Source organism: Meleagris gallopavo, chromosome 1, assembly GCF_000146605.3.
Source record: "Meleagris gallopavo isolate NT-WF06-2002-E0010 breed Aviagen turkey brand Nicholas breeding stock chromosome 1, Turkey_5.1, whole genome shotgun sequence".
Lineage (NCBI taxonomy): Eukaryota > Metazoa > Chordata > Aves > Galliformes > Phasianidae > Meleagris > Meleagris gallopavo.
Genome location: NC_015011.2, coordinates 112,799,612 through 112,812,985, shown reverse-complemented (window position 1 = coordinate 112,812,985; position 13,374 = coordinate 112,799,612). Strand labels below are relative to the sequence as shown.

General features: G+C 33.3%; 1 protein-coding gene across 1 annotated transcript in view; it reads right to left on the bottom strand.

The window, feature by feature from the left end:
* DMD (dystrophin) overlaps positions 1-13,374 on the bottom strand; it is a 1,000,055-nt gene that overhangs the window by 768,741 nt on the left and 217,940 nt on the right. The window contains 1 exon segment of the mRNA XM_031557153.1: positions 13,234-13,352. Coding sequence (XP_031413013.1) covers positions 13,234-13,352 — 119 coding nt within the window.

Here is a 13,374-nt window from a genome sequence, read left to right as displayed (position 1 = left end):
TTGGTATAATAACCTGCTTAGCCAAACTCTTGTATATTTCTTAATTGTAACATCTGTATATTCATTGATCATATTTATTGTTTGGCAGAGAAAATCCTAAAGGTAACAACTCAAAAATAATATCTTCAAAGGGGTTTATTGTGCTAACTCATAAAGCATTTTTTCTGGCTTTTCTGCTATCTCCGTATAATGCTGCTCCAATAATATGAGCAAATTTTATATAGAGAGCAATCAAAACTAGCAGAAGACAACTAATAGCTTGCCTACTGCAAGAATCTATATGAAAGAAAAAGCTCTCCTGAAAATTTTAGCAAGCTATATGGAAATAGGAAGTAAAAAAATATATTTATTTTTAATTGTAGTGCCATGTAATTCCAACAATGATGGATTCCAGCTGAAAGCTACAATTGAAGCTAACTGATATTCATGGTTATGAATATCATTCAGTACCTACTGAAAAGTAAACATGCTATTTTTCCTATCAAATGAATAATCAATTTTGGGTCTGCTCTTTTTCATCTAGCTTCTAGAAGGTATCTCCCATAAAAAGGCCTACTCATAAAGCTATCAGCTTAAAAATTAATAAATGGAAATGAAGGAAAGTATTAGAGGAAAACAACTATGCTGTAAATATAATCTAAATTATGATTTTTCTGCTTAGATCAAGACTTGTCACAGTACATTGGTAAAACAAAGTCATTGAATGTTGTCTCCAACAATAAACTAGAAGAACTTCCCAGTAAATTTAGAAACAGCTTCTGTCCTATTTACAGAGGAAATAATCCCCAGAAAGACCAGAAAAATGAGTAAATCCATCACCTTCTAAGACGACAACTACACAGCTTCTTTCTATTTCAATACTGAATTGCAAAGCTAGAAAAACGGGAAAAGAACTAAATTTCTCTTGCAGACCTGCCTTCTAAACTCTATTAAGTATCTAAAACACATAAGGACTGAGGATGGATGATGCTTTTTTTTTTTTTCCACCTTTCTAGATTACTCCTTGGAATCAATAAAAAAAAAATGCTCTTCTATTGAGGAAAGAAATTTCCCTCTGAAAGTATTATTTATGATCAGTACAAGAAAGCCACCGCAGTGCCCAGAAAATCTCATCTAAAGCATTAACATAAATACACTGAGATGGTAAGGAAATTGCTTTACATATAGTGTTCCAATATAGAAAAATGTCAACTGACAGTGAAAATCAAGAGTTATAACTCTTATGGCCATTTTCAGACAGCTACGCTTACAGGCTGGGATACATCTCATGGAAAGCTAGACTTAAGCAAGTGAATTAGTTTGGATACCATCAAATAAGGTCAAAAGCAGAATGTATCCTTTCAGAGTAGTTATTCACCTTTAGAACTCGATTCAACTCATTCTAAAGAAAATAAACCAAAACAAATAAACAACACCCCATCCTTCTCTCCACCCCCCCCTCCAGAAAAGAATCAAATAAAGGAACAACAAAAACCCAAAACATAACCAAACCTTTTTAGATAAGATAGAAACTTGGATTCTTTTCTGAATACTGAGTCCAGGAAGTGACCTCAGACATTAAAATCTGATCTAGTGATAAAGGCTGTTATAGAATTCTAGCCAAAATTTTCATATGAATATCTTCAATTTCTTAACCAAATGTTTCACCTTAAATTTTCTTTTTATCTGGCTATGACAACTGTCATTGTTTTCGTAACTGGAAAGAATAAAGTCAGTTTTAAAGACAAAGTCATGTATTTCAGTAGAAATTATGACTTCTCTCATTGCTTGTCAATTAAAGAACAGATTCTAATTGTGTTCTAGTGGATCTTGCATGACAACAAGTCAGGCTATTTGCACGGCTGCACCCACATCTTGCATGATTCATAGCAAGATTGTTTAATCAAATATAAATTAGAGGCAGTGCAATCTCCTTTTCCGCCTTAGAAGTGATAACTGGCAAACTGGAACCAAGTTCTCCTTTTCCTTGCACCCAAACAAAACACGAGAACCAGCATTTGTCTTTTTAACTGAAGGCTCCATCTTTTTAACTACAGAGGCTACGGCTTGCACGGATCATTAACTTATCATAGATTTCTGGATTTCTTTCTTTCACAGAGCAGATGGCCTGCTGAAGGTAGGAGTAAGTACTCCTACAGGAGACTGCTACTGACTTGCTTAAAGTCAATAGCTCAATGAAATGGTCACTTTTGTCATGCACCCTACTCACAACTTACTGGCTGATGCAAGGTTCCCCAAGTAACTGTTCTATTAAAGGCAAGAACTAGCAATTGAAATTATCAGTTCTTGCATGTTACCGCAGTGCTTTGAAAAGAGAATTATTTTATTACTTTTAAAAGAGAAACGCCTGTACACATCCCAACACTAAGTGACAGCTCTGTTATTATTACAACCCTGCAAAGTCAGACAATATTGCCTCCATTTCACGGAAATGTCACAACACCTATATATTAGAGTTAACCAGAAGCTATTGCTTTTCTCACACCCAGGGCCACAAAACCTTTTATCTGATGTCTAACTTTCTAAAAGTTTTAACAATAGAAGCCACTCTCATTGGGTTATCATTCCAATTAAACAGTCCTTTCAATTGACACAGTATTCATGCTCTAAATAGCTTTAAGAAGTGCTCTTCTTGATCCTTTTAAGCATTTTAAATTCGAGACAACTTTGCCATCTGTACTGAAATTGAGGAAATTATTTTTGACTGAAAACTCACTTTCTTTGAATGATAAGGTTCTATGATCTGGCCCATAGCAGAAACAAAGAATAAAGAAAGAAGTATGCAAATATTTGGGGTTTTTGCTTCTTTGGCTTTTATTAGATAGAATCTTTCATGCTCTGAAGCAAGAGACTTTTGTTAATCTTCCTTTTGTTGAGACAGTTTATAATGTAGCAAAGAACTGAATTTTCACAGTATTGAAAGTTTTTCATCCAAAAGGAACTTGCCAAGTGGAGCACTTCTTTATTACCAGGCACTAAAAGCACTTTAAAGCAAGCTGAATTTTATTTTCACTAGATGATTTTGATTAAAGAAAAAAATTTATAGGTTACTAATCATACCTTCTGGGTCGAAACTTTTACTCAGACTCATTCAGCTCTGAAGTTAAATAACTTGAGATATTAAGTGACTGTCAGCATTTCCATTTCTCTCCTTCCCTGGCAATTATCATAATCTATTTCCCATTAAAATATTCCAATCTATAATTAATCTGCTTTTTCCCTTCAGCACTCATTACTTAGCATGAGAGTAACAAAAACAACCAAGAATTCTTCAGCTAAAAACTTCCCATAGCTTATGAACATTAGATTAAAAAGCAGGATTAAAGCAACTATTAGTTCGTCTTAGCCATAAGTTCTGTTGTTTTCTATAAAGTACAAATTTGGAATGTCAGAGACACATCTTAGATTCTGTCTTACACTGTCTAAGCTATTCCCTGAACTCAGAAGACTTGTGGGGATAACTTGTGAGCTCCTCTTGAGGCCTCTCTTCCCTCCCATTTCATTTTGCATCTCGAGATTTCTAACAAACAATCATGTAATCAGTTAACATCATTCATCCCTAGCAAGTAAGCCTCTTAATCATCCTTCTATTTATAATCAGATTTTTAAAAAAATCTAGAAGTCTCAAGATATCCGTATGAATTTTTCTCCAAAATTCTGAAGTCTCTTTGGCAGCTTTTCTGATCCAGATTAATGTCCAGGCAAATAGTGGCTTATGTACTTCAGCTTTCCAGTGGAACATCACCAGCTGTTTATGTGATTAATAAATAATTTGAATCTTTTAGTTACCTAAAAACTGAAGGATATGAAGGCACCTAATAGTATCTCAGTGAACCTTAACGTAAAATCCTCTTCAGCTTTAATCTTTTTACTTAGAGTAGTAAGCTCCAAATCTCATCTCATAACCTACATTTCTTGACGTGAACAATCTCTGTTATCAGGCTTGTTTATTTGTAAGTTATATACACTAAATTTATCATATATTTATAGTATTATAGTACTAAAGGTATACATCATGGAAATATTATAGTAACTGAGATTCTAAGATCAAAGTAGGATGCTTTCATCTGGAACTATTCATAGCTGGAAAAACAACTATTTATTTCCAGTAAATAGGTTAAAATCTGTTTTAATAAATAAATGTCCTTACTTAAAGTGAAATTGAGTTTTTTACTGGCTTAGCAACTACAGTTCTTTCCCATCAAGTTAAATTCTGACGTGACAAAATATCCAGTAACAATTGTATGTGCTGCTACACACCACTAGAAACTTGCCAAATTATATATTTAGCGTTCACCTAAAAAATCTTCCTTCTTCCTTTGGCATTTTAAGACCAACATAATACGTATTTCATTCTCTATATTGATGCATCAGTCAGCATAACTCTATTCTAATTGATATTTCCTCAGTTGTCTTCCATTAGTGATTTTTCTGAGCAACCAAGAACTATGCACATCATTCCAAAGGGCTTCATTAATTAAATGCAGAGCTAAAAAAAAATAAGCACGCTATAAACAAACATTATTAATTGTTGCTTAAAGTATGGATTAGGGGCATAGCAAGTCCCAGTGGATGATGTGATACCTAAATAATTAAAACACATGAGAAATTGGGAAGGAAATAGCACAAGATTCAACCTGGTTGAATATTTTAATTCACTTACAGAAATGATTTATTTGGAAAACAATGCTGAAACACAGCATGAGTAATGATGAACAGAAAATTACACAGAATGTGATATGGCAGCAAATAAACCTATGTGATTATTTGTCAGAACAGACTAATGATTACAATTTGACAGGCATGTCTGAGGCAATGCGATTGTAGAATATTAATATAAAGCCAAACATTCATAAAGAAGTCAGGAAAACAAAACAAAACAAAAAAAACCCACAAAATAGGCTGGAGAACACAGAGACAAAGGACAAAGCATTAGAGAGGGTCCGCTTGATCAGGATAAGGATGCAACCTTTAGAATTAGCAGTAGAAAAACGAGTATTTAGAATATTGCAATTTCTGATGTCTGTGTGTTCTGCGGGTATGTGGTGAGATAAACTTGGGAAAAAAAAGAATCAAAAACTAGGCCCTAAGTGTATGAAACTCCCTCTGTGTATTCATGGCACCATTGCAACTCCTAGTTTCTTCATCAGATTCAAACAAGAAGACTGATACTGCAATCCAGTTTCCCATCTTTCCAAATCCTTTCTGCAGCTCAATGGAATAGACTCTCTGTCCCTTCTCACCTTGGAAGAAGATGGTCAAAACAGGCAGAAAATGAGGGAAGACTTCACACTATGTCACTGATGATCTCTCACTATTACATGAAGAATGGTAAGGCTGAACCTTACAGCCATTAAGAGCAACACTGCCATAAGCTATGAAATGGTTCTACAAAAATGTATAATGGGAAGCCTGAATTATACCATCATTAAAAATCCAGAGCTAATATGATGATTATCTGTAAATATGAAGATACCTATTCTCTAATATTATCCCTACATTTATTCTTAAATTGTAAGTATTTCATTGTTATTATAACTGTTAAGATTTTTAATATATCTTAGCTCGTGCATCAATTCATTGGTTTTATGCATTTGGACTTTTAAGACAGCAGCAGAAACACATACACACTTCGATTTTGTAACATTTATATTACTATAATCTCATAGGAGCTTTTAGTCAGTCTTTAACAGGGTAATGCTACACGCATGTATTATTCAACTCATGCCACGAACCTGTTTTCTTCTTTTTTCAGTTTAGTCTTGTAAAACTGGGTATTTAGTACAAATATTTATACACAAAGATCTTATACATGAGTCTTAATGTAATAAACATAAAAAGCAATGTTTCCTAAATTCTTTTTTTTTGCTTTATCTTTGATTTAATAATCAGATGTAAATAATTCAGAACATAAAACTTAAGAAATACAATGGTTGACTTGAAAACTATATAGAATAACAGCAGCAATACAAAGTTAATAGAGAGCTCTTCATAATTCAAGTTTATAACTTCATGCAGTATTATAATCCACAAATTGCAAAAAAAAATCTTATAATTTGTTCTGTAATGTACGTATTTCAACCAAATTAAATCCCAGAGACCTAAAATTTTCCTGCTTATATGAGGAAATGCCTGTTTTTATTTTTATTCTCCCAATGCAGTAAAATAATTCCAATAATTTACTACCATTAAAACTTGAAAAAGTTTTGATTGACATATGGCCTCTGGATAAATAATTTGTTCACATCTTGATGAGGAAATGTACAATTAACAAATGTACAGTAAGGAGAGTGTCGTGGTTAAGATGTTATTTTACAGGTTTATAGTTAGAAAGATTATTGTGGTAGAAAGACAATCAAAAATGAAATGCTCATCCATGTCCTAGGTTCACACTAGAAAACTCCAAATGGAGGAATCTCCAGAAAGCCCTTAAATGGGATCTAGGAGATGTGGAGCCAGACTCCAACCCTTCTGGTCACACAGATGAATTGCCTTTACGTGTACTCCCAGGGCTGAGCTGGTCCTTTCCCCAGGTGATAAATCAGTGGTTCAGGCCATGACACTACCTCTCCTAGACCCCATTTAAGGACTGACTGCCACTAGAAAAGGATATTTGGTTGGAGATCCCTCCCTTGTGGAGTTTTCCCTGTGAGCCTAGCTCTTTGGAGACAGGTGATCATTCTTTCCCTGTTTGTCCTTTTTGCCATTGCACTCTTCTATCACCTTTTCACCACATTAATCTTTCCAATTGTAACAACCATATTTCACTGTTTTGAATAATAAATATATCCATTGAACTTGTAATAGGACAGACCACAAGATTTGTAAAACGAGTAAAGACTCAAGCAGATCTACATTTACTTTCCAAAGTAGCTATGTAACAGACACCATGACACATTTGTAGTTTAGTGTTTACAGCTAGTTACAACTGACAGTAGTTTAAATGGTAACTCCTGACCTAAACCAGTCCAAATATCTAGAGGTAAAGTCCAATAACAATGCCTCAGAACAAGTAACTTTATCACTTTGAATTCAATAACCTTCTTAATTAACCAAAAGTATTCCAAGATTTCAGAACTGGAGTGAAGAAAACAATCATTTTATTTTCTAATAATCACAAAGTTTGTTTTTTTGTGCAACTAAAGTAATGATTTCCAAGTTCTAAACAGTATTTAACTTGATTATTCCCAAAAACATTATATGAAAAACAGCTCCTCTCACCTCTCTCTTCCCACTTTCCCACTTTTTTTATTCATTTGTTTTTTTTTTTAAATGCACACTGACAGTGTACTAGGGAAAACATCACTAAATTTTAGGATGTGATAGAGAACTAATATCTTCTCCCTTGGCACAAGCCATGTCAGGAAGGGTGATAAGATGAACAAGAAAACAGTATTACCACTGTATACTACTGGGTATAGACAGGGTTAATGACTTGGTGAACTACAGCTCTGACAGGACGTTTTTCTCCTCTGTACTATAGGTATGGCAGAGATACAGAAGTATGCAAAGTCAAGATCAAACAAAAAAGTTATCAAATGGAAAACTGAGTCTCATTATCACTTAATAATGGTGCCAAAACCTCATGTCATCAGTGCAAATTAAGGAAAAATACAGAAAATATGACTGAGAGAGATTAAATGAGGTTTTTAATCAGGCTACACAGTAAAGCATAAGAAACTAGATAATTGCTTCACCTAAAAAGAACAGCAGAAATGTCATCACAAAACTTCAGAGTTTATTTATTACAAGGCTAGCATAAACAAGATAAGATGCAGAAAAACGACAGCAGGCACAAGTTCATTAACCCAAGAATTACATGTTTATTGCTAGAAGTGAGCATACAGACACTTCTTGCTGCTGCTGCCATTGCTACCATACTCAGCTGTTTTAAGAGGAAACAAGACACAGCTCCCAGATTCAGTTTTGGAGAGAACACTTCTTTGTGTGGTCCCTCTTTTATTCCCAAAGCATACTTTGCTACACAAAATGAAACAAGCTTTGTCACTGAAAACTGCCACTGTACAACATACGAGGTTCCAGAAGGACTTTTTTTTTTCCTCTAGCAGCTGTATGCCTAGCAGAGAGCATTTGGCATTATTGGCAGGTCTTCCTTTTCTCTACATATGATACTGTCTGTGCCTCAAAGCCAGGCATCAATTCACAGACGGCTACACCACTGTTCAAATGTTTAATTGTCATACTCAAATGAGAAGAAAAGTGGATGTTCTTATACCGCGTATTATCTGACAAACTATTGCAAACATTTCATAACAAAGTTGGAGGATAATTAATCTGAATATTTACCTGAACTTCCTGGAACTCACTTGAATATTGAGATTATGTGTCAGAAGGAACAACTATTTAAGACCTAAGGTAAAGTTCAGTATAAAACCAAGACCATCAAATTACTACACAAGTTGTTTATTTGTCTTGTACTTGAATGTATTTGAAAAGATGCTTAAGAAAAAGAAAAGCTTCCCTCTCTGACAGAACTAACACCAGAGCTATTCTTCACCCCAATATATAAAGTATTGCAAAAAGAAAAATGCTTACTGAATTACACTTAAAAATAGTTGCACTTATTATTTCTGCTAATGTATGCTTAAAAAAATAAAACTAATGAATGGAGGAAATGAAATATTCAAGGTTTTCCTCATTCCTATGGCATCTGAAAATGCATTCCACAAACCCATGCAAGTTCAGAAATACAAGGAAAGCACAGAACATGGAATATTAATCTTTTTTATTAACCTGAGATATTGGAGTCTCTATTACCCTATAGTGAAATTCCCCTGTGACACACATAACAGGTCACTGTAATATAACAGTATTACTTGAAAAAGGGCATACTGGAGAGACAGTAAGAAAAAACCTTTAGTGTATTTTCTTATGTTCATAGATGGATATCAGAATTGAGCCCCTCCAAAACTGCAATGCAGAGAAAATTATCATGAATAAATAGTTAACTACTAAAAGAGAAAACTTCAGGTAATTAGACATTATTAAAAGGTACAGATTAATCTTAACAGCTTGATCAAAGGTATTAAAACTTCCATGTATGAGTTATAATTACTGATGTTATCATCCTTTAGTTCATTTGCTTAAGATATTTTGTCTTTTTCTAATATTAGCTGAAGTAAACTCATATCACCAAAGACAGCAAATATCACTGTCTCTTTCTCATAATTAACAATAATTTAGAACGAGAGAGAAACATAGGGAGCTGGAGACACTGCTTTTCCAGTTTCCAAACCATAAAAGAAAAATGTTTACAGAACCTTATATCTAAAATACTTTGAGAGCAGTCTGTGACTAACAATCTGTTATTTACATTGCAAATGATCCACTGAAATGTTCTCAAAAAATCAGCAACTGTAACTTATACTGCAAATCCCACAACAGTCATCACTCGGCTATGAAAAAACTTATTTTCCTTAGCAGTATTCAGAGTAATTTTGGTGTTGTTGTTTTTCCATTTGTCATACAAATTTGAACAGAAATTACTGTTTTAAAACAACCTGTTTCCGACAATGTTTGTTGCAAGGTATTTTGAGTTGAATGAGAGATAATTGAATTCCCACAAATACAGATTTTGAGTAGCCAAAACAAAATAACACTTTTTTTTTTTCCCCTTTGAAAGGGTCACAGAGAGCATTATCCAGATTTTAATCATCTCAGCTGCATCATCATAAATGTCTTACAACAAAAGGCCACTGTGAGTTATGTAGGTACATATAGGAAGTTCAGTTTGCAAAAATATTAGTCCTTTCAAATCCTGCCCTCTTTTTTATAGATCTTCATTAACAGTCTTCTAAATAACACTTTCTACCTTCCATTAGTTTCCTTCACACTTTCCCTCTCTGCTTTTTATCTCTCCTCACTTCCTTAGTGAGCACCAAACATAATAAACAAAGACTCAGTCAAGAAGAAAGAGTTGATTTCTTCATAGCTTTTCCATAACAGAAGAGGAAGAAAATCCATCCCTATATGCCTTCTATACATCAGAAGAAAAAAACACAACCCACCCATGTTGACAGTTGAAGTATCTTTAATTTGTTTTGCTCTGGAACGGGGCCAGCATTCCTATAAATTCTGTCTGAATAAAGCTCCTAACTACATATCTTATTCTTTTAGACATTTGTTTGCTCCTCTTTCCCAGAACTATGAAAATTCTGACTGCAGAATAACTCCATAGGATTTATTCCATGCTGGATATGTAGCCTATTTTTGGAATTGGCATCAACCAGTATCTTCAGATAGCTGTAAGAAAAGATTCTGATTAAGTGAATATTAATTTTATTTAGATGAAAGGTATAAGTAGAAAAATATACAGCTTGCTATTTTTAAGAGGAAGTTATTAAGGTAATGTTACATAAACTGTGAAGACATTATCAAACTTCATAGATATGATATAAAGTCAACATTTCAATTTTATCAAACTACTTTAGGACATGTATATAAGTAAGAATTTATTAAAAAGATCAATGGGTAGAAGAAATATTTTACTCTTCTCCATATTCCTCAGTATAACTACGAATGAGTATTGTAGGCTTTCTTAAGTTTAAATGCTTAAAAACTAAGCAGGCTTCCCACTTTAAAATACACAGCTGATGTAGAAAGTGTTATTTAAAGTGTGGCCTACCATTTCAATAGAACAAAATAAATGTTCCTACTAGTTAATACATGTGAGGAAAACAGCAAGAACTATGAACTCAGTATGATGCAAAATAAACAAATTCTCATTTAAAATCTGTATCTCATCTGTAATGTATTCAAAATGGAAATAAAATTCTGAAATGTTCTAATAGCTGCTCATGAGAAAGACTTAAAAGATGAACAGCCTGAGAAACAAACAGACAGCTTCTTATGGGATGGGCTTAAAATATCAGCAACCTCAGAAAAAAATCTAAAACTTCATTTATAATCCAGAAAATCAGTCCTTGATCAAATAAAAATATTTACTTTGCAAAATGTAATTGCTAGTCATTGGTAATCCTTAGTCAATGTAACCCTGAGTCACTGGTTTGAGGATGTGTCTGTAAATCATCAGAAACTTAAAAAAATAAAAATGAAAATGAAAAACAAAAAACACAAACCAGACACCTTTCTTCATGATTACCATAGGAGTAGAACCTACCAAAGATTAGGTCTTAATGAATTGCAGCTTTGAAAATTCTCAAAGTCTGTGAATGGAGTGAAGATCTTTTTTAGTGTTCACAAACACTCGTGTGTGATGCTTTGACAAATATTTAGTTATGTCAAAATAAAGGTTCACCGGCTGCAATGTTCTCTTTCCACTCTTACTAACACTGGTTGAACTTTCTTAAGCCACCACTGTTACAGACTTTTTCAGTGCTCGACTAAAAAACTGCACATACCCTTGCCAATCCAGAAAAAAATTCTTTAATCAAAAGTGATTTCTATGCCTAGAAAATAATGAACTAGTAATTCAAGCAAGTACATAAAAGTTCTAAATTGAAACTTATAAATAAAAATGCATTTTGGCCTATAGTAAGCCAATAGAGGACAGAATGCTGTCACACAATCTGCTATTAAAAGATGTTTTAATCTCAAATTAGGAGTCCTGACATATATACACAATTTAAAGTTACATGAGTAGTAAGCTGGAATCTTAAAAAAAGATTTTCCACTGGCTGGTGCACCAGTAATTCTATCTTTTTTGTCTAAAAAAAATTCTGGTTCTATTTTTTTTTTTAAAGATAGATAAACATAAGGTATTACTGAACAAAACTGTTACAGTTGCACAAATTCTCAGGGATTTTCAAATAAATACAGAATTAAATGCTGTTTTTCAAAAGCTTGCTTTATTTTTATTTTTATTTTTTAATTTGAAGTGAAAAAAAAATAGGTGGCAAGCACCACAATTTACAGATTTGAATAGCAAATAATTACAGCAGGCATTTGGAAAACCACCAATGTTTAAGAGTTTTTCAGCTGTTGGCTAAACAACTGCAGCTATCTTTGCCAAAGCAGAATAAAATGAGCACTAATTGAAAGGAATTTTTGCATCCAGAAAATAACTTCTTCATTAAACTGTTTTAAGAAGTTCAACCAATTACTGCTACTCTATCTATTCAATATAGAATATAGAATATAGTGCAACCAATTTTTGAACTTCAATCTCATCCAGAGTTTATAAACTATATTCTTTTAAGTGGAACTATTTGACAGCACACAGGACATGCTCTCATTGACTCTCAAATCTTACTAGCTGCTCCAATTGCGAGTGTTGCTTAAGATGCTCCTCCTAATTCCACACAGTGCAAAATACCACGGTCTTAAATTAAGCCATCACTTCTAATAGGGTTGGTTTTCTCTTTCCTATGTACGCAGATCAATTTTTCCTTACATTTATCTTACGTAAATACAAAGGATACAAAGTTATTGTTCAATCTTGAGACAAACTCTATTGTATTTAAACACTAGGAGATTCAATGCTAGATTTTAGACCAAGTTAAACATTTAGTTAAATTCTGTTTTGTGAACAGAAGTTCACTGTGAGGTAGACCACTAAGGACTAATATCAGAAACATTCAAAACTAGATTAACTATTGGCTTAATAGGGAAACTGTAGGAAATTGAATGAAAAAAAATCCGATCGCAGTATGGAAAAAGATGATATTAATATATACACGAGCAAAAAAAGAAAATACAACAGATGACCACCAATGAGTACTCTTTCAAACATGATTGTATAAGGAAGCAGAGAAGATAGAGAGGATTTTCCTGTCACTTCTAACTGAGTTAAGCTGGGTCTCAATTATTAGTGATGAAAAAAAATACAAGCCTAGGTAAAGATAATATTCAAGCAAAAAGTTGTATCTACTATCAGGCACTAAAATTAATTAAGATAAAATTCTCATATGTCTAGATACAAGTATCTAGAATTTGAGTCTATAGAAGATACAATCTGCACGCTCTAACTATTGAAATAAGAATCAGCTTCTTATCAAGATACCGTGATATCAACATACACATTAAAACTCTGGTTTCAAAAAATTGCTTTAGAGCATGCACAAGTAAAGAGTGCTTATTCTATATCAAAACAATGTAATATGAACACCAAAGTATATTAAAAAAATTGTCTTAGGCTTATTATTTAATCTTGCAAAATATTAAATATTTGTGTGAAGAAATAAAGCTGATTTACTAGCAAATGCATGAAAAATTGATAATCCACTTAGAGTAAAGAACATAATTTGTACTGACCTTCAGGATCAAGGAGCTTCTCTATGCCCAGGTGTTGCCTGGCTATGTTAAAGGCATGGTCTAATCGTTGCACAGGTGACTGCTGAGAAGCAACAACATTCCAATCAAACAGGTCTGGTCTAAATAAACAAACAAACCAAA